Source organism: Botryllus schlosseri, chromosome 13, assembly GCF_051294905.1.
Source record: "Botryllus schlosseri isolate E-star chromosome 13, Bs_hap1, whole genome shotgun sequence".
Taxonomy (NCBI): domain Eukaryota; kingdom Metazoa; phylum Chordata; class Ascidiacea; order Stolidobranchia; family Styelidae; genus Botryllus; species Botryllus schlosseri.
Window position 1 is genome coordinate 3,295,727 of NC_137248.1, and position 21,377 is coordinate 3,317,103.

General features: G+C 41.3%; 2 protein-coding genes across 3 annotated transcripts; both read right to left on the reverse strand.

The window, feature by feature from the left end:
- Window positions 1-124: 124 nt before the first annotated feature.
- LOC145453678 (uncharacterized) lies at window positions 125-2,868 on the reverse strand. 2 transcript variants are annotated; one of them, XR_013919874.1, is made up of 6 exons: window positions 2,232-2,868; window positions 1,856-2,018; window positions 1,714-1,799; window positions 1,197-1,330; window positions 953-1,134; window positions 125-797 (listed from the first exon to the last, which is right to left on the reverse strand). XR_013919874.1 is itself a non-coding variant. In XM_080331646.1 (5 exons), the coding sequence occupies exons 1-5, from the start codon at window positions 2,371-2,373 to the stop codon at window positions 1,093-1,095; spliced, it is 567 nt and encodes a 188-aa protein (XP_080187772.1). In that variant the 5' UTR covers window positions 2,374-2,868; the 3' UTR covers window positions 125-1,092. The 2 variants fall into 2 exon arrangements, 1 of the variants encoding a protein (XP_080187772.1); XM_080331646.1 differs by having other exon boundaries at window positions 125-1,134.
- Window positions 2,869-7,557: 4,689 nt separating this feature from the next.
- On the reverse strand, window positions 7,558-21,236 carry LOC145453719 (monocarboxylate transporter 14-like). The gene is made up of 6 exons (XM_080331701.1): window positions 19,517-21,236; window positions 18,961-19,104; window positions 14,657-15,168; window positions 12,457-12,646; window positions 11,489-11,734; window positions 7,558-10,596 (listed from the first exon to the last, which is right to left on the reverse strand). The coding sequence occupies exons 1-6, from the start codon at window positions 19,722-19,724 to the stop codon at window positions 10,370-10,372; spliced, it is 1,527 nt and encodes a 508-aa protein (XP_080187827.1). The 5' UTR covers window positions 19,725-21,236; the 3' UTR covers window positions 7,558-10,369.
- Between the last annotated feature and the right edge of the window lie 141 nt (window positions 21,237-21,377).

The window sequence follows — 21,377 nt, forward strand, 5'->3', positions numbered from 1 at the left end:
TGTGGCATAATACAAATGTAGTCCGACTGAATGTTATATTGGATGATAAATCCATGAAGAATAGCAGGATGCCACTTCCAAACCTGTAAACCGTAAAACTTCACCGCAATATAATACACAAATGCTCATTCAGTTTTCCATATCTATTGTGAAATACAACTAATAGAAATACATATGCTTAATCAAGCAACAAGATTATGAAATCATAATTTCCTTAATGTCACAGAAAGGCTAGAATTTGGCGGAAGATATTGCAGTTTAGACTTGGTGTGACCTGGCACTATGGGTAATGTGTTCCGGCTGTCGGGAGGAAAAAGATTTGCCAATCAGGCTGTTGTACGAGTGGATTTAGGATAGGAAGTATATCGACTTGAGTCACTTTGTGTATTGACTCGATATTTTATATGACTGACATATGTATTAGGACCAATACTTGGAAAATAGGCCCATAAAATGTCTTTCATCTTCTGAAGTGTGAGAAAAATGACTCGACTTGCCGAGTCAAAACCGTAAAAGTCAAATTGACTTGTAACTCGGTCATAAAGCCTAGTGATACCTATTATTCAGTGTTCGGTAGCAGCTACTTGAGCGGGTATTGGTTTTTTCAATTGGGCACTCTCTTGCTTTACAGCAAGCAGTTTCATTTTCTCTCGATGTTCTTCAGTTATGCAACGCAATTGTTCTCGACATATCCTCATTCTTATCAAATGTTCTTCTTCTGCCATCTTATCAGAACCAGGAGACTTCCGATTCCTCAGTGTACTGGATATACTGTCGCTGGGAGACTCGTCTGCCTGCTTTTGTAGAGGAAAATCATTGTGCCACAGTTAGAGATACAGAGATGGGCCTCTCAGTTAGGCCTACTACTTCAGACCTAAAACAGCGGTCATGCATGCAAACCTACAGGTACTTAACAGCTGCATTCATATGGAAAATTGAATACGGTACCAACCAGATCTGCAATATATTGCATGAAAACACTTGCTGCTTCGTATGCTTTGGCTCTTGGCAAACGTTACAGAGTAACCGCAATTTGCCTCCCAATATTTGTAAATTCATAGTGCTTGGGTTCGGCATTCTGTAATGCTGCAGTCACCTCAACAAGATTTCGACATTTCTGTTAAACATTTTGTCCTGAAATGAATGAATATGTTCATGATTATATCGTAACCAGTGATCAGTAATGTTACACATACTTGAAATTCACCGCAATCTGATCGCTTCCGTTTCCTTTTGGAAGATGAATGTTGGGGAGATGGAGTACTTGACAGCGGACTGTTGCAGTCATGCACACTTTCATCTAAGTGCTCTAAATCTGCAAGGACGTCTTCTGCAAATTAACAACAAGCATATCAAATTGATTCTTTTGTTTGGAATAGATCAGGGCTGTTCAAGTTGATTAATATTCAGCTAATCAACGTTATAGTTAGTTTCATTAATCAGCGCCGTGTTCATTCAAACTTTGTCAAGTTGAAAACGCCTTAAAAAAGCATAAATCTCCCTACAGTCGTGCCTGGAACGCCATGTTTGGTCGCGGTTCTCGCCATTTTTTTTCAAGTACTGGTAGGCCTACTGACAGATGAAATACCAATACTCGGGTAACTTTGCAATTATTTGAAGAATTACAATGAAATGCATGTCTTGGCCGTCCCAAGTCTCGAATAATCAATCAAAATACCTCGAGGTATTACTACAACCCTGATTAATACATACCTTCGTCGTGTGGTTCAATTGACATTTCATTTTCCTTGGAGTCGTTAGAGAGATCACTATTCCCTACGTGGAAGTGTCCGACAGTTCTGCAAATTAAAAATGATGAGAGGTGCATCGCATTACCAAATATTATATCACTCACATTTTGTGCCTAAGATGCTTCAATATGAAGCTCATATTCTGATAAAGGTTCCACGTAGATGAGCTCGTTGCACTTGATCCGCTCGAATGGGACTGTTGGACTTTTTTGTTCTCTTTCGAGAGACGATCTCTCAAACTTTTCCATCTTTTCATACATAGATCCACTAGAATACCGTAGCGTGATTATATAGTTAGTATGATTTGGCACACATACTTCAATATATACACTGCGGAATAACCGCTGTCGCTCGTAACTCTGGCCCAAGCATGCCCTAACCGAAATCAATGACACACATTGACTGAGAGACAAAGGGGACACGGCTGAGAGCGCAGTATTTGATATGCTTGGAATTTCAAAGAAGTGTCAAATATCTTACCTGGTACATGTAATTTTTCACTGATACCCTTCCACGCATTTTCTTTACATTTCATGTCTCTATATGAATTGAGACTCGTATCGTACAGACAAGGGTTATCACGCACGAGCCGAATCAGCAGCTTATTAAAGCACAATTGCATAATTTTAGTGGCAATGTTCACTAGGTCAGTATCAAATTCTATGTTTCTGAAAAGTGAAATAAAGAAATCATTCCTGTCTCTGCACAACTCCCGTGCCTCATGTCCTTGTACCGATACCCTAAAGCAACTGAATGCAAATACCAAATGAATTATGTCATATCAAGCAGTGTGCATCTGCAAATCAATGAAGTATCGAGGAATTTTTATTGACCACGACCCTAGTTGGAATACCCATGTACGCCAATGTTTCCTCAAAGATATCTCGCAATATCGGTGTATTGTGGCGACTGCATCGAATTGTCTCTATGCTTCTGCTTCGAAATCTTTATTCCTACATCATTGTTCCATTTGCAATACCGGTACAGTATAGGCCTATTATTATATCTGCAACCTAAATTGTTCTGAAACCCGTACAATTACTGCGGAATAAAAACAATGGAGCCGTTGCTGGACTGGTCAGTGGTCATCTATCATCGCATATCTACCATCTCCATATTACACCGTCTGTACGTTTACATAGTAAGTGCTGCGAACTGCATAATGTTTTGCGTATTTTTACATAGACTGGAACCCAAAGTCACTCAACTATGATAGTTGAGTGACTTTGCTGGAACCTGGACAGTGGTCAATTTGTTTGTTGTTAATGTTCCGGTTGAATACCTTGATCACTGAATCCAAGATCTCACTATAGAATGTAAACGTTTACATTCTATAATCTCACATACTACCATTTTGAACTGTCTCAAGTTTTAAATATTAAGTCAAGTACGAACGAACTAACTGAATATAACTAGAAACCAGGTATACATGGCTAACGGCTATACACCGCGGGTAAGCTCACCAAAGTTGACGACCACGCAAGACGCTTTAGGCGCTGCGTTATGAGCGCAGCCAAGTGTCAACGCTTGACTAAATAACGCGTCGCTTGCCGCATTCTCTGTGTAGTGTAGCGTCCTATCTATACAGACGATGCGCTCTCGAATTAGTCAAAGTGACATGAAGTGCGAGCAGTGGTGGCTTTTGGGGTGGGCAAGGTGGGCGGTCGCCCGCTCCCCCTGGTCGAAGCCCCCCCTATTTGGATGGTGCGCTTTTTTCAAGGATACTAACAAATAAACATGGAAATCCGTGTACCAAGCAAGAATATGATTCCATACAGATGTGTCAATCATCATCAAATCTCTGCATTTGTTAGAAAAGTCCCGTATCTCGATAATCATCATGTCTCTGCATGCGGTAGAATTACTTGGTTTTGATGTAGTCTATCCTTGTACACATGAAATAATAGACCCCCAGAAGTCACGGTTACATGCTTATAGGGCTCCCCGGTAAGTCTCGCCCAGGGCCACCCCGTTCGTAGGGCCACCACTGAGTGCGAGACATAGTATGTAATCTTCAACCGAGCATAGTATATAATAGCCCCGCCGTCTTCGTTCGATCTTACTTTTCTAGTTTTGAATCGAGTCATTTTCAATTAACGATAAAGTCAACATCTAGTTCAAGTCACCGCGTTCACTGATCAGTTCTAGTCAGAGGTGGTCAATGGTCACTGGTCAGTGCAGCGCCCTGCTCACTCTGCTATCCGTTATGGAATATTACCCCATCACGTGACTTCTATTCACCGTTGGTATAAAACCAATTGCATATCGAATATTGGAGTCCTTAAGAATATGAGACATATGCGTAATACAAAACGTACTGTTTGATTTATCCGTGCAATATATATCTGGAAAAGGCAAATGGTCGTCTGTTGAACTGCTAGTCAAGAACTCATTCGTCAGGACGTTCGTACCAGCTATACCGCCGCAGTTGAGTATACTTGTAAGTCGTTATCCGTAGACAACGGACTCGCTGTATAACCTCACAGGCTATTAGACGAAAAAACGTTCTATATCAGTTAACAGAGGTGGTCAGTTACGAAGTACTTCTACTTTTTCGAAGTACTTGAGTAGTTTTCCTCTACGTCTGGTACTTACTCAAGTAGATAAAATCTTCGCTACTTCTACTTCATAATATTTTGTGATTTACTTACTTACTTTTCGCTATTTTCAGTTTGTCAAGTGCAAGTAGTGTTACCCCACATTATAGAAAAAGAAACTGGGGAATTCTTGGGCTGTTTTCACGGAGTTCTAACTTTCCATATTAAGAAAATTTTAGTCAAACCGAGAATTTCCGTCGCGCTTCACATCAAGTAGATATAGAGTTACGAATATGTTTTCACGAAAGTGAATATTATTGAAGTTGCATTGCACCGCATTGTCGACAATATGATATATTTCATCATAGTAAATATGGTCCATCATTACGTTTGAAACCGTCGTTTTGCAATCTAGCATTTACCCATCATGTCGTAATCTATATAGAGGCCCGGCCTATGGCGCGTTCTAATCTGGAGAAGCGGGCTCTGACTTTTTGAGCGTTAGATCTGTTTTAGCAGACCACCATTAAATATGTCTCGACAAAAGACATAAAATACGTTTTCCGTCTTTCCGATGTAGTATTGATATTTCTCGTTCAATTCGCAGTATCATTACTCAGAGTTCTAATTAATTTCAGTTCTTTTGTCTGGAGAACATACATGTTTAAGTTTAAAAGCAAGTGTAACATCGCCGTCTATTTTCCTAAAATACAATTACACTATTTTATGGCGTTTCTACGCTACGCCATATTTTTTATCATCGTATACGAATCTCGCAAAGTGCTAACATCGTATCCATACAACTTCTCCGTATTGCTCTTCGACTAAACTAAAGGCCGTAATTTGCGTGAGGGAACATGCCATGACATTTTCTAAAACGGGATGTTCGATTAAACAAAAGATTAGTATCTCATTTCCATATAGCAAAACTATCATTTGCATCTCATGATGCAGTCGAATGCTCATGCTGTCGGAAATTTATACCTTCTGGGATTCATCAATATGCATTGTGCATGAAGCTCTCTGCACATTCCGCATAGCTAAATTTGCAATTTTTGAAAGTCCATGCAAACGTGTTATGACCGTTTTCCAAACTACTTACTTACTCGAGTAGATTTGAAGTCAGCCAATTCTACTTCTACTTGAAGTAGTTTTAGGTTGCTTATGGAAGAAGTACTTCTACTCGTACTTGAGTACATTTTTGCATCGCTACTTCTACTTCTACTTCAGTAGTTTTCTTGACTACTTTGACCACCTCCGGTAACTAAGTACTTCTACTTTTTCGAAGTAATCAAGTGGTTTTCCGCTACTTCTGGTACCTACTCAAGTAAATCAAATTTAGTCTACTTCTACTTCTTAACACATTGTGATATAATTACCTACCTTTTGCTATTTAGTTTGTCAAGTAGAAGTAGTTTAATCCTCCAATCAGAAAGATATAGTCTGAGGAATCTTAGGGCTGTTTTCACGGAGTACCAACATTGAATTTACATAAAAAGAGAAAGGGTGTATGAATTCTGACTAAACATGTGTTTTACAAGGTGTCCGGTCAATACCGAGAATGCTATTACCGAGAAGGACAATACCGAGAATGGACATTACCGATAATGGACAATACCCAGAATGGACATTACCGAGAATGGACACTACCGAGAATGGACATTACCGAGAATGTACACTACCGAGAATGGACATTACCGAGAATGCACACCACCGAGAATGGACATTACCGAGAATGCAATATATGCAATGCAGGCATGTTATGCATATGAACAGATCGTGTGTGTGCATTACGACGTTGCCACATTCGGTATCGATTCTCAGGTATAAAATTCTCGACAACGTCCGTTACATTAAGCTAGATTCTTGGCATTTGCCATTCTCGGTAATGTCCGTTCTCGGTAATGTACATTCTCGATAATGTCCGTTCTCGGTATTGTCCATTCTCGGTAATAGCATTCTCGGTAAAGTCCATCTCGGTAATAGTATGGAACCGTTTTACAACCATTCTGAGAAGACGATTGTTGAAGATTAAACTTGTACTTCGTATTCAAGAAAGCTCGCCAATGGAGTATAGGCTGATTTAAACTTCATTTGGGAAAATTTTTGATATTCTTTGAAGAGTTAGAGCAATTCCCACGTGTAAGTCACCATTAATTCATAGCTTTGGCAGTAGCCTAAAGCTCGGTGCGCCGGGTAGCTGTTGTTAATAGCTGGCGAACTGCACTGCCTAAGACAGACAATATAGCAGTGGTCGGGAACCTATGGCTCGCGAGCCATATATGGCTCTTTTGGGTATAAGATATGGCTCTTTGACATATTTTTAATTTTGTACTTGGTTTTATCGATATTGCAGCAACTTGTTGGTAAATTTACTTAACGGCTAGAAGAATTATACTCGTGGAAGCATAAACATGTATCCGCAAGGTCAATACCGTGGCGTATCCAGGGTTAAGGGCTTGGACCCCTTTATAAAATCCTCAAATTTCAGTTGATGTAGCGCTAGCGACCAATATCCCTCGCGAATCCGATGTACCCGGCATCGCGCGCTTCGTAATCTTGGATTGCACCATACGTTGGTTGATCAAAGAGAATAGCAGACATGCTGGGGACGCCTACATGACAATCTATTTTTCAAATACACATTGTTTTCCTGATCTACGCCGAGAAATAAACTACCTTGAAAGTGACGTTCCAATTACAAATTCAATTGCAAGAAACGCTTCGCTATCTACGTTAGTCATTGATAAGTAGCTCTCTATAGTACTGCCGTTAAAATGTATAGGCGTGTAGTGCAACGTTTATGTTACCGCCGAATTGAGAAGTCGATCAATATTTAGATTTTCGGAATCAATGCTACAGTTATAGTAGATTAATATCAATTATTATAAATTCTGAGCTATTTACGATGAATTTCGTGCTTCTTCGTGCTCCGCGCAATTCAACATAACTTCATTTTACGCTTCAATATAGTAGCACCCTTTCTCAATCTGAGCCGGCATCGGAATCGTGTGCTCCTTGCGAAAGAAATTTGTTTGTGGTAGGGCATACATTTGGGCGATTTCAATAAATTTCCACTATTTTCACCACCGATACAATCGACAATCTTTATGGGGGTCAAGAAATAACAGCATGCAACAAAGTGACTAATAACAATTGGCCCACGCGAAGATGCATTATAATTTATAACTTGCCCTAAATTTTCTAAAGCACTCCCTCCATGAACCCTACCGGTGAATCTGATCACATGGCCTGAGAAAGGATAAATATTTGTTAGTAATATGTGCATGTGATACTGCTACTATTATTTACGGAATCCATTCGTGAATCTGAAAAATTTTCGCGCTTCGCGAGACAATATATGCAACCCCAGCAACTATTCATAACATTGCCACTCGCGATTTCGGTGCGTACAATAGAATGAAAAGTAGAATAGTCCGGAGTTCATCGGGAATGGATATGGACGGATTAACGTAGGTATTCTGCGTCCTGTGAGTTCATTACGGCTATGCCCTGGAATGCGGCCTTAGGCTACATAAGTAATGGAAATGCTGCCGTGACTTGCAAAAAGGTTGCCTATCGCAGTACACGTACAGGGGTGGGCAACCTGCGGCCGTAGAAGGAAATATGTGCGGCCGTGACACGTAATTTAATTAGTATGTGTTCGCGGCCGGCGACAGGCAAATTAAACTAATGGTTCATTGAATTTTAAAAAATCTTGAAATTTTCTTCGCGCTCGGCGCGATTCAATGCTATACTTCATAGTGGTTCATTTTGAAATCTGAGCCCCACAGTACGGATGCGAACAGCATCTAAAAATGATGCGCCCCATATAGAAATACCAATTTGGTATAGAGTGCTTCTCACGAAAGAAATTCGTTTCTGGTATGTTTAGGCCAGTGATTACCAACTGCGGTTCTCAGAGCCACATGCGGCTCCATAGATGAATAACCGTCAAACAAGGATGCATCTTGAGTTCTGCTGGTCACTTCTGCTGGTACCTTTGTATATCGTCTCTGTGAAGAGTATATTTCGACACATCAAAGTAAAGCTCCATAGTCAAGTATAAATTGCAATAAGTCCAACATTGCTCAGCGTAGAATTCCCCGCTAACTTGTGCATAAAGTGCAGAAATGTATGAAGACGCGGAAGAGCTATCAGATCACGACATAATAGTACTCACCAATTTGCTTGTATCAATGCTATAATAACCGATATAGAACCTATAAAAGTCCATGTGCAATATGTGCATACTTTTGAATTTGCTGGATGGTGAGAGCAGAGATAGGCTATTAGCTACCTTTATATTTTCGTTATAAGTAGCCTATACTCGAGTGTTTCATGCGGCTCCATTCGTACTCTGAAGTTGGAATCTGATCACATGGGCTGATAAAGGATAAATATTTGATTGCAATATGTGAATATACTAGTAATAATGACGAAATTCATTTGTCATTCTAAAAAATTTTCGCGCTTTGCGCGACCATGACGTTTCCCATTTTTAATAAAACATGGCCTCTCGCGATTTCGGTGTGTATAGTAAGCCGATATGAGAGAGTGGATTAGTCCGGAATTCACTGGAAATGGATAGTTTAACATGGGTATTGGCCTATTGGGCGCCCAGTTAGTTCATTACGGCTTACGAACTGGAATGTGGCCGTAGGCTACGTAGGTTACCGAAATGCGGCCGTGAATAACAAAAAGGTTGCCCACCCCTAATCTAATACATAATGCTTTACCTCCAAAGTCAAGATGGGACTTACATAATGGCACATACAGAGAATGAATCGGCCCAACACGAGCAGTAGCCTACTTTTCAACCTTCATCACCGCCAATAATAACGTGTTTGATCTGCTATCATATAGCTGCCAATCTCATATCAAAATCCTAAATACACATTATCACCGTTTTTACGTATAGTTGCGTGAGGCTTTCACGGACCTCTGGTCTAGCTAGCTTCCTCTCGCCTCTAGTCCAACCGGACCAGTATTTTCCACATTTTTAACCAAGGAATTCCTATTTACTCAGTATAATTTAATTGCAGACAATCAAACGCTATTTCAATGAGAATCAATTAAACACTGTCTTTCAGTGCGATATCGGGACCTGATATGCTTCGACTCATAGGATAGCCCATCAGTGATGAGCGGTTATTGATTTTTGAGAATCCGAATCCGTCCGACAGCTTGAGTCTATGAGTAACCATCCGTCCGAATCCGAGCAATCTCAACCAAAAATCCATGCGAATCCGAATCATGCCGTTCAAGCTCCAAAAAAATCCGAATCGAATAACTTTTCCGAAGAATCCTAATTGTACAGCTGAGTGGCGAGTAGTTTTTACAAAGGCTAAGGTAAGGGTTAGCTGATATATATTTGCTTGGACATTTGACTGAACAACTTCAGAGTGTTACTAAGCCTATCAGAACGTATGTTGACTATCCGTGTTTGGTTTTCCAGTTGACGATTGTTTTCTTTCGATTAGAAATCACGTCACGTCAAGTCGCGTCTGGTCAGAACTATCTAGAAATATCCGAAGCAGAAGTTACAACTATCCGAAACAAAATCTGCGATAGAATCCGAATCCGATCCGACTATCTCAAAAGTGTCCAAAATCCGGTCCGGACACTATCCGAGTCCGTCCGATACATTTACTGGTAGCACTTGAGTGATTATATCAGAAATAAGTATCTCCGTCTCCCTAGGCATCAAGTCAACGGTGTTGATCTATGTCGATTCTGGTTGATCACCCCCCCCCCCTGTTTCGCAGGCTTGACATCAATTCGCCGACGCTATTTCACACGTTCAACTATAACGCGGCTCGCGTGATAATTAGGTATACTATATGTATATTTGCATGTCCTTGGTTCGAATAGAGCACAATTCAACTTTAATAATAAGAAATTACAAAAGAAACTTTAAGAAAATGGATACTTGTAAGAAAAACATTTACGTATGATAATGCGGGAACTGCAATATGAATAAAAATTCAGAAAATATTCCGTGATTCTTGCATGATCAACTCTAATGTATCTTACATTTTTGCATGTCCATGGAATTGGAAAGCTACAACGCTAAAATGACTACGGTTCTGAAATGGAGCTTGATCTGTGTTTCTTAATTCTTCTACAAGCGACTAAAATAACAAACGGAACTATTCCCACAAAAATCGACAGGCCACCAGCTATGAACGAATACTGATAAGTCCCTGATGTATCGTGAAGGTAACCGCCCAGTAACGAGCCTAATATACCGCCTACGCCGTTTGCAGTTTCTAGGTAGCCGAACGCGATCGCTAAGAGACGGTCTCCTGCAAAAGAAGAGGGTCATGTTTGTGTGCAAGTTACTCGTGGCATAGCAATTTATTAAATACGAATCAAGATGGGATAAACCAACCCAGCTGTTAGCATAGTGTTCGGCTGGGTGCAGGAGATTTGGGTTGTATTTGAAACAAACATGGTTGTTGTTTGTGGTAAATTCATGGTGTTTGTCGACTAATGTGGTCATTTACACCAGGCCAATTTTCTTCATTTTTATTCCGTAGCCGCCGACTTGTAGCACGGCCCACTTCTAAGCTTTTACAATGCACCGCTAACACGGATCAGACGGCGAGGAGGAGCCTAGATAAACCTCCAACACTTAGGTAGGAATTCTGGAGTCGGCCTCGGTCGGACGCGAACCCGCAACCCATTGGTGTTTCAGCTGTGGTTTATATCGCTATGCTATCTCGCCACCGATGCATTGTGTGTCCTGGAGGTAAGGAAAGAAAATGTAGAATCATCAAATCTATGAACAAATCGTTGCCCACATTCAAATTTTCATCTTGTTGCAAGAATCCGCACAAGTGACTTTCATCGCTAATTTTGACAATTTGGTTATTGAGGACGACCAGTTTATAAGATGTTGACAATATTTGCGACGCGTATATTTAGTTTGTTTTAAATATACAATTTTATTATCTCGGTCACTATATAATTATATTAGATATTGCGTTTCGGCTAATAATCTCTATTTACTATGGTGCGGCCCGCGAGCCAAAATGTTTGCCCGCCCCTGTCCTAATCTGACAATCATACAATCACTGACCTAATCACCGAATGAGACGAACAGAAATTAAAGCTTCGCACCAGTTTGGGCGTCCTCGGAGGACATTTTCGATTTCTTGAAACGGAGGACGTATGGCTATCCTAACTAATACTCACCGAACAAATCCGCGAGTACGACCGGATATATCGACCAGTTACCGAAGGCTATTCCGATCAGCGCACAGTTGATGGCGGCCAATTCAAACGAGCTGAAGAGCGTGCTGGTTAAGGTCGATATTCCAAACGCCACTCGCAGGCCGATGAAGAGGGCGGTGGTGTTGACGCGATCGTATGCTGCTATAACTCCCCATAGTAATCGTCCGAAGAGATTGGATAGCCCGATGATTGACACGAGAAGTGCACCTGTGCGTGTGAAATATGGTTCGAGGCGTTGTGACGCTACTGGTGCAGTATGCGTATGAAGATGAGTCGTTAAATCTGATTAACTCAATACATAGATGTATGACCATCAACCAATGACCACAATCCTCCACAAGGTAAGGGCTGTCTAGTGTCTAGCAGACATGGGCATCCAGATAATTCTAGTTGACTAATTAGACTAGTTAGAGTGAAATGCAGGTATTCTAATTCCACGAGAAATGTATCTGTTCTCTAATTTCTGGCCTAGAAATGCAGGTATTCTAATTCCAAGAGAAATGTATCTGTGCTCTAATTTCTGGCCTAGAAATGCTACATGGGAACTGTACATTGAATGGAGCCAAGCTTGCTTTACAGACATTCGCCATTCTCATGCCCTTGACTTGACCAATAAGTGCTAAAAATATGTGATCCTTGACCAAATGCCGAAATACACTTTTGAAATTATATACTTGAGTAGCTTTCCGGTCTTTGATTTTCTACTTACACTTGAAGTATAGTTTTGCAACGTCTTATAAAGTAGCTACTTCTACTTCTAATTGACAAAAAACATTTACGGCATTAATTCTACTTCTACTTGAGTAGCAACGCTGTCTACTTTGACAAAATTATTGCTATCGTAAATAGACCTTGGCCTGGCCTCAAATCCATTGACAACTGTGGTGCTATACTAAGTGAAACATCGTTAAAGCGCGTGTGTTGCATACCTTGTTGCAGGGTCATGGAGTAATCAGTTACAGCCCGGAGCGCGGTCAGTCCGTATGCAATCATTACTCCCACGAACATGGTGATATTGTGAAACAATAAAATGTAAAATAACGGCATTTTGAGGATCTTGGCGAGTTGGTCTCGGTAGCTCGGCACTGTTCGGGCGGCTATACTTTGTTCGGACAGGAACTGAAACCGAAATTGAGATTGGTTATGAAATCGAGCATATACATAATCATAGTTACAACTGGACGGACAGATTCGCGGGGACAATTGGGCGATTACAACGTTCTTCAACCTAATGCTTGCTTCTGTAGGCTACACTTACGTAGTGACGAAATTCTGTTCCTAACGTAGGCCTATTGACCATATTGCGATAGAATAAAGTGGTTTCTTCCGGTTATATAGGAAGCAAATGGTACAGGACATGTCTACAGCGTACGCTGCGCGTCGTGGTTATTCATTTCATCTGAACTACCAGGGTCCAATTCGAATTGCTTCACGTGGAGCTGCTAAATCTCATCGCAAAGACGAAAAGAGTGTATTTCCACTTAATGTCGTCGATATTCTTTAATTGCACCTCGGAAATAGATTCAAGTTTGCTATTAGGGATTTTTCGAAATAGTGGTGCAATGCTGAAGCCAGCCGAGTCCAAGTTCATACAGAACATCGAAGTAAACAAACCGAAAGTCCCCAGAAATTTAGAATCCTGTCCTGATCCGGATCCGACATTCGGATGGAAATGTGAATCCGGATCTGATCCTGTACATGCCAAATTGCCACCCGTGTGCCCCTCCTGATATACGGGTGTGAATATACACCCATGGCACACGAATCCTGAACCTACCTCAGACTTATACCGCGGTATAAATCGAGTACAGCATTCTAATCCAAATTATGCATGCATGCAGGACCGTAGGAAGGTATGTATGTTGTATAATAGTGTAGGCACGTAGTATTTATGACCGCGACATAATTCTGCACCACCCTTTTTGGCCCTTTGGCTAAGAGTGCATGTAGAGTTTGAATCGAACTTTCGACAGATTTCACTGTGATCGAGGTGCAGCTAGAGTCAAAAATATCCAGCAAGATTCCAGAGATGGTCTGTAACGAAGAACCCTTACTTTTTCGAAGTGTTCAAGCATAGGTCTTTGGCTACTTGTACTCGATAGTTGAGTGGTTATGATTACTCACACTTCTACTTCGCAGTTTCCAGTGTATTCAGGCCAAACTATGCTTAGAATAATAACTCTTTTACTTAGTCGGAAATGGCTACTTCTACTTGTACTGGAGTATAAATTTGCGAAGTCACTGCTAGAGTACCAACGGTGAGTACTCTTGTCAGATTCGCCAAATCTGCCGTGTCTGATATATCGGATCCGGGGAGGGATCAAACGCGATCCAGATTGAACCTGTCAGAGTGACGCCTTCGCAATAACAGTCTTATACTCGCGATTCCTCCCATAGGGGTTCGCTGAGCCTGTATCGGGTGTTCCATGGAGGCCAAGACAAAAGACCGACACAGCATAAGTTACACTGGTTGCAGTAAATATTCATTAAACCATTCTGTTTTGTGTGAAAATGATGTTTAATGCTTCCCTTCTTTTATCACTGTTGTTTAGGTTTACCATACGTCCTCCTTTAGGAGGATTTGTCCCCCTTTCGAAAAAATGTCCTCCCTTCGCCCAGATGTCTTCCTCTTTGGCTATTTGTCCTCATTTTTAGCCTAAAATACCGAAAAAGACCACGAAATACGTTAAATTTTGGGCTAAAAGATGGACGACGGGTATTTCGGGAGTCAAATCGGAAAGATGACCAAGAGTCAACACCACAGAAGTATAGGTAAAAAATGGGCAATTCTGCAGTCGCGTCAAAGTGATGACCTTTTTTTAGTCAACACACCGAGATTTCCTGTAAATATTCCACAATCAGCTTTTCTCAATTTCGGTCAATTTACTTCTATGATTTGATAAAAGTGTCCTACTTTCCCCGTTTCCAAAATATGTCACCCCTACTGTTGTTGATGCACACTTCATTTCGCGCACCCGCATTAGCAATATATTTGACGTGTAATGTGGTGTTAGACTTCTGTTTTTGTGACCAGGCGAAAGTTTGGTGTTTGCCGAATGCTTGCTGAGTATAGAGTAAGGTTAAGAAAAACTGCAAATATGATTTCGTTCATAACACCTCCAATCCTACCTCGTCATTTTCGAGAATGGTTTCCGGAAAACCATCGTACGCGTCGTAGTTGAATGGAGATATCACTTCTACATCTTCTTCAACCGCTAACGATGACTTTCGCCGGGACAGCGGGTTACGAATCCACGCGCGCATCAGTTGAAAGCTGCCTTTTCGTGGTTTTTCTACCACCGGCTCGGAATAACCCTTGCCTACATCGTTATGATTGATATCGACCATGACTTCGTCTCTGCGATCGTTCGCACGCGTCGACACTTGCGGGCTTCCCGGGGCTTTGTCAATCGGGCACATTATCATCCCGAACGCTATCATGTTGCCGTAGATAGCGCCGGAAATGAGCATCGCCCCTCTCCATCCGTAGGTGTCGATGAGGGATTCAAAAACAACAGGGAAAACGAAGGAGCCGAAGCCGATCCCGCTTGAGGCAATCCCCACAGCGACTGACCGCTTGTGTTTAAAGTATTCGCTGAGAGTGATCACGGATGAGATGAAGCAAAGACTCCCACCGATTCCTATAGGTAGTAAGGGAGTACATGAATCAGTGGGGATTAAAACATTTCAACTTGTGGCACACTAGAAAGATTATATAATGCTAATAGTGGCACACTTACAAGAAAAAAAGAAGTTGCTTTCATTTTTTTTAAAACAATTTTTAGTTCAATGGATGTGCTTATTTATACGAACATGTATGACTGAAACACGGTTGCAAATTCAAAGCATTCTCCCTCGTTTACAGTTTTAATCTCAGGCAAAACAGAAGAGCCATGCTCACATATCCATGGCGCGAGACGTGGAGCATAGGGTTTGAAAGCAGACAGATATTTTTCGTCGAAACAGCGCTTAAAAAAACGGTCGTTATGTTAATCAATGAGCTGTCCTACTTCTGCAGAAATATTGCTGAATGCAGTTCTTACAGATGGATTAACTAAAATCCATCTAAGTTGTTCAGATAAAATGCTGGGAAGTGATGCAAGCTGAAGTCCAGACAATGTGCTGACGAATTGCGGAACGATATCTTGTTTATGATTTGATTTAAGTCGCATACGATTGTCTTCATACCTTATTTTAAATAGTTGTACAGTTGTTTTCAATTCCAAAAAGATGCGCGGTACACTTTGGTAATCAATGACCTAATAATAATTGCAATATTGCCGCCGGACAGGGAGAGGGAGCCTGCGGACGGCTTGTGATTTTAATGTGCTCTGCGTCACAATCTCGTACAAGTATACAGCATACTATAAAAATGTATATATATACGGAATTTTCGATGAAATGTCTTCGACTTTATATGACGTCAAATTTAAATAACCTGTCAAACATTCAGCCGATTGCTATTCGACTGCTTCTCCTTGGAGTTGAAAGGGATCATAGACAGTAGTTTCAACTCCATAGCGTAATGGATATTGTTACAAACAATTTCATCTTTAATAATACCATCTGCTAAAAGAGAAACACGGACGGGGAAAGGCATCCAATGAGAGTGTTCCTTACGGAATCGGAAAACTTATAATTTTGTTCGCTCTTGTCACGGCGTCCTTAGAAAAAAGTCCCGAGAAGGATCCGATGAAGGACGTATAATCGTAATGAATCGAATGTAAAGAGACAGCTTATAGTTTAATATCGAACATTGTTACCAGCACCAAGGAGCACCAGGCCGAGTGATCTAGTTCGTCCAGTAACGAAAATGCACCACAGCAATATTAGCAATATTTCATCAACGAAAAATATAGTTTCAATGCTTAGTTCCATCTTTGGAGTTCCGAAAGCATCAAAAGACATGGCTACGAATATTCATGGAACGATATTTTTGTCTAAGTATTGCTCTACCCTCGCAATGGCCACAAAAGCTCCATGAAATAGTCGTGGTTCAGAAATATAGTAAAGTAATTTTGGAAAGCATTATTTCTCTTGTGGCCACAACAATATGCCGATTACTCGACCCGACTGGAGGCTCAACACTCGGAATCGTAATCGAATATCACTTGATTTGACCTGGCCCTAGGGGCAAACAAGGTTTTTCTCTTCTCTGCGCCTCGTTCAGGTGGGATAAATATTTATACCGGATATGAAATAATAATTAGGACTTATTTGCGTACAGGATGTTACCAACGGGCGAGTTACGTGTCAAAGGCCATCGTACAATGAAATAATGCCCAGCGATTGACGAAGAGACTGAAGCAGGTAATCAGAGACAGGCTTCGTGAATCATGATATTTGAGAAGAGTATATATAGTAACAAAACACATTTCATCAATCGAACACGGCTGACTAGACAAAGGCATATTTACGCGCCATTTGAATTTTGATCAAGAGTAAACCCAGACCGTTTGTTATTTGCTAGCGTGCTGAACGATAGATCATGGTGCGCGGCATTGTGCTGAAGTTCATGGATTTCGTCACTTTGCCATGACCAGAGTTAATAGGAACAGACGAGGAACATTAGCTGTTACACATTACCAATTGAACATTGAGTGCGGGAAATATAGTGTCGTTATAGACCAGGGGCGGGCAACTTCTCCAAGCAGCGGGTCGGATATAGGAAAATTAAGTATTTGGCGGGCCGGATTGCTGAATCGATACATTATTCGCCCATTTATCCACATATACAAGGAATAAATCGTATTTAATGAATGTATTTTAACGACAGCGATGCAACTTCAAAGCCATTTCTCGCCAATATTGCCGAAGACAATGTTGATTTGAGAACAGCATTGTCATACAGCAGGGGTGGCCAACCTTTCTGCCAGTCACGGCCGTATTTCGACTACTCATGTAGCCTACGGCCGCATTCCAAGGCATAGTCGTAATGAACTAGCAGACGCCAAATACTCATGTTACAGTGTCCATGTCCATTTCCGTTGAACTCCGTATTAATCTATTTTATAATGTACTCTGTTCATAATCGCGCCAAGCGCGAAAACTTTTTCAGATCCATTCATCAATTTCGTCAATAAAATTAGTAGTTTTACATATTATTTCTCCTCCCATGTGATCAGATTGATGGAGGGCTGTTTTCGAAAATGTAGGGCTGGTTTTGAAGGATGATGCATCTTCGGGCTGGCCAATTATTATTAGTCACTTTGTTGCATGCTGTTCTTTGCATTTTTCGACCTCCCGTCAGGATTGTCGGTATAGTGAGGAGCACACGATTCGCATACGATTCCGAGTTGGTATTTCTTTATGAGGCGCATCATTTTCCTCTGCTGTTCGCAACTGTACTGTGGGCAACTGTACTGATTGCAAAGTGCGCAACTATCTTAAAATCGAAAAATGAAGTCGCATTGAATCGCGCCCTGCGCGAAGAAAATTTCAAAAATAATCAAAATCTTTCAAGAAATCGGGAGTCAATTCGTAAATTCAAATTCCATGTCGACGGCCGCTAATACATACTAATTGAATTACGTGTCCACGGCCGCACAATTGCTTCTACGGCGGCAGGTTGGCCAACTCTGTCATATAGGCACCACCATGTCTGCTTCTCTCTGATCAACCAACACACGGTGCAATCCTTCATTAAGATTTCAAGGCGTTCAATAAGCCCGGTACCCCAAATTTACCAAGATATCAATGCGTTAGGGTTTAGTAGGTGACGAGATAGCGTAGTTGCTAAACTGTGTGGCCTATCTATCTCGATATTGAATTCATGCGGGCCGCGGCCTCGAAATTTGAAAGTGGCCCACGACGCGTTTTCAGTTGGCCACACCTCGCATAAGCGGTGTCTTACAAAAGCCTAGAAGTGTGCGCCGTGCTACAAGTCGGCGGTTACGGAATCAAAAGTAAGAAATATCGGCCTGGTGTAAATGACCACTGTCGTCGACAGACACCATGATCACCACAAATGACATTAGGGTTTAGTAGGCCTACATCGTAAATGCCGATAATGCAAGTCTTCTCGCTTAGACGAACTTACGCGTAGGCTCCACCCTCGCTCGCTGCGCATACATGTGTATAATAACATACAGTCATTAATATTTGATGTATGTAAGTAAGTATAGTTGTGAATTTCGGAAGACTGGGGCCGGCGGGCCACATTATCATGTAAGACGAAAAACTGTCCGCGGGCCGGATCCGGCCCGCGGGCCGTATGTTGCCCACCCCTGTTATAGACAGTATTATTCTTTTATCCCACGTTTTAAATAATCAAGTTTCTAACTAACTGTCAAGGGATGTCTAGATAAAATCAAACCCATTGACCTTGAAACAGCCTCATTGAAACAAATGAATGCTAAATACTGTGTTCAATAAATCATTATAACCGTGGGATGGGTATCTATTTTCCAAGACACTTTCGACCGCATACGAACCTGCCGTGATAGAATAGAAGATGAAGATTTGAACGATGCTGGTGGCGAAGGAACATGCGATCGCAGATATCGCCAACAGAGCTCCCCCAAGCACGTGAGTTGCTCGGCAACTTGTTTTTAAAATCATCCAACTGGCGAAAGGTCCTGCACGAGAAGTATTCATTACGCGACGGCGTTAGATTTGAATTATTTAACCGTCCACTTACTAGTTACTGATTTCTGCATATTTACGGAAGTTACGCGCTTCCACCATGGGATATTAAAGGTTATCGATCTACCATAAGGGTGAATAGACCATGTTTTTTCAAGGAAGGAATATAAATATAATGTCGCAATAGCATAACAAGCTTTCAACAATAAGCTTGGTCACTGGAAGCGACGTATCAGAAGTTCATAATCATGTAAATACGGAACAAGATATTTAACATGCACATCACTTTATAAGTTTTTTTGCAATCTGAACACGGAAGATATTATTTGATATACATATTACTAGATGTTTTTAGAAGACACGTTCGCTTAAGTAGCATATTTTAGAACTACGCACTAAGCTTACCCGAGGCTGAAATCACGCCACCAACCGTGCTTCCCACCAGGGACGTCATCGCCCCAGACGACTCAAACTCATCCATCCATTCCGGTAAAAGCACACCGTATCCGAAATACACAGAACCTATCACGGTTTGCGACAGGAAGCTAGCAATCATGACAATCCATCCCCATCCGCCGTCCAGATACTGCGACTCATGATTCTCCGTCGACATATCTCGCGTGATTAATTCTACTGCATGTCGTGATTGGACTAGCAACCTGGAATCGGTATCATTAGCGAACGCCTACATCATGCAGTGCACATAAGTAAAGTAAATCTCATCGTAGACCGATTTCCGCGACCGATATCACCGAATCTGTTCTCCAATAAAACAGTGCTCCGTAGACTGGTAACTTTGCATGTAACGAACGCCGATGGCCTTTTGCAAAAGGTGAAGGCTGCGTGCGCTCTCACCTTAGCGACCTCGGCTGAGCGTGCAGAAACACAGTGTTTGCTCTCTCGAATCTGCTGACTAACGTCCCCGGCTCATTCGAACAAGCCAGAAGACGGGTGACAGAATAAGTCAAACTCGATCAACTTTTAACAATATCATATCATCTCTGGCTATACTGACTATAAAGGATTTAATATATGATTTCGCATGATTCATAAAGTTAAACTTTATGTACAAAAATAGCCCGTCTAAATCTACACCGGTACAAACTATAATTACGATCTATATTCCTGTTTTGCTACTCTTTCCGTTACGATTCGGACTACCAGATGTCCCATTCCAACGTAGAGCCCACGCGCACGAGGGTATTTGTTATTGTTTCTCAAAAAGTCAAGACAGTATACCTACGTCAGGAGATAAATCAGTGAACCGAATCTAAGACTCGATCTCAGTTCATCAAGCGAATGGTCTGCACTTGTGTTACTCGACAAATAAAGATCCAAAACAACTTCGGTTTCAACTTTCAATATCCAGCTTGTTTATTTCGTTGTAGGAACAGCTCGGAGCTCACCTATGGCTTGGCTAATTTATAACGCAACATCGCGCGATGATATTTCGCTATCTCGAAATGACCAATGAAATACATCATATCTGTACTAAAGGTCGACCGATATTGATTTTTACAGGCCGATACCGATATATCGACACACTCACAAGGCCGATAACCGATATCATAGGCCGATATTAATATGGAAGGAGCAGAGAACAATTTCACCAAAAATATTACTTATTAGGCAAGATGCCACTTGTTCTTGCCACAGAAAGCTGAACAACAAACGAGAAAACTGAAATTGGAAAGAATTATTGCTCAATTGTGCACATTCGTTGAAATTTGGGATAAGCCAAAAAGCAAAACATGATACAGAATTGCAGATCAGTCCAGAAAAGGTAGATTGTAATGCAGGAAGCATAGTTTCTCTGCATGCTCACCCAGTTAAACACGCCCTGCAAGGTAAATCTGTCTTATATCGCCCTTTGCGTCGTCGATTTCTTGAGATTGAGAACACGGAGCATTGAATTTCCAATATTTTTGAATTTTTTTAAATATAAAATATCGGCCGCGATATCGGCCTTCATAGGCCGATATCGATAATCGGGAAAGCTCTAAATATTGGCCTCGATAATCGGCCATGTCGATAATCGGTCGATCTCTAATCTGTACTGAGGAGGGTGCAAATGTGCACAGACCCTTGTTTCACTGCTGATTGGCGGAGACAAAGTTTCTTTCATCGATTCAGTGTTATAAATTGTGGTAAAGCCAATATACTGATGTATACTGATTGCCGTAGTTGGGCCTTCAACTCATTCCCCGTCACCAAATCACTTTCTATTTACGAATTCTGTTGGTTGGTGAGATGGATGCAATAAGTG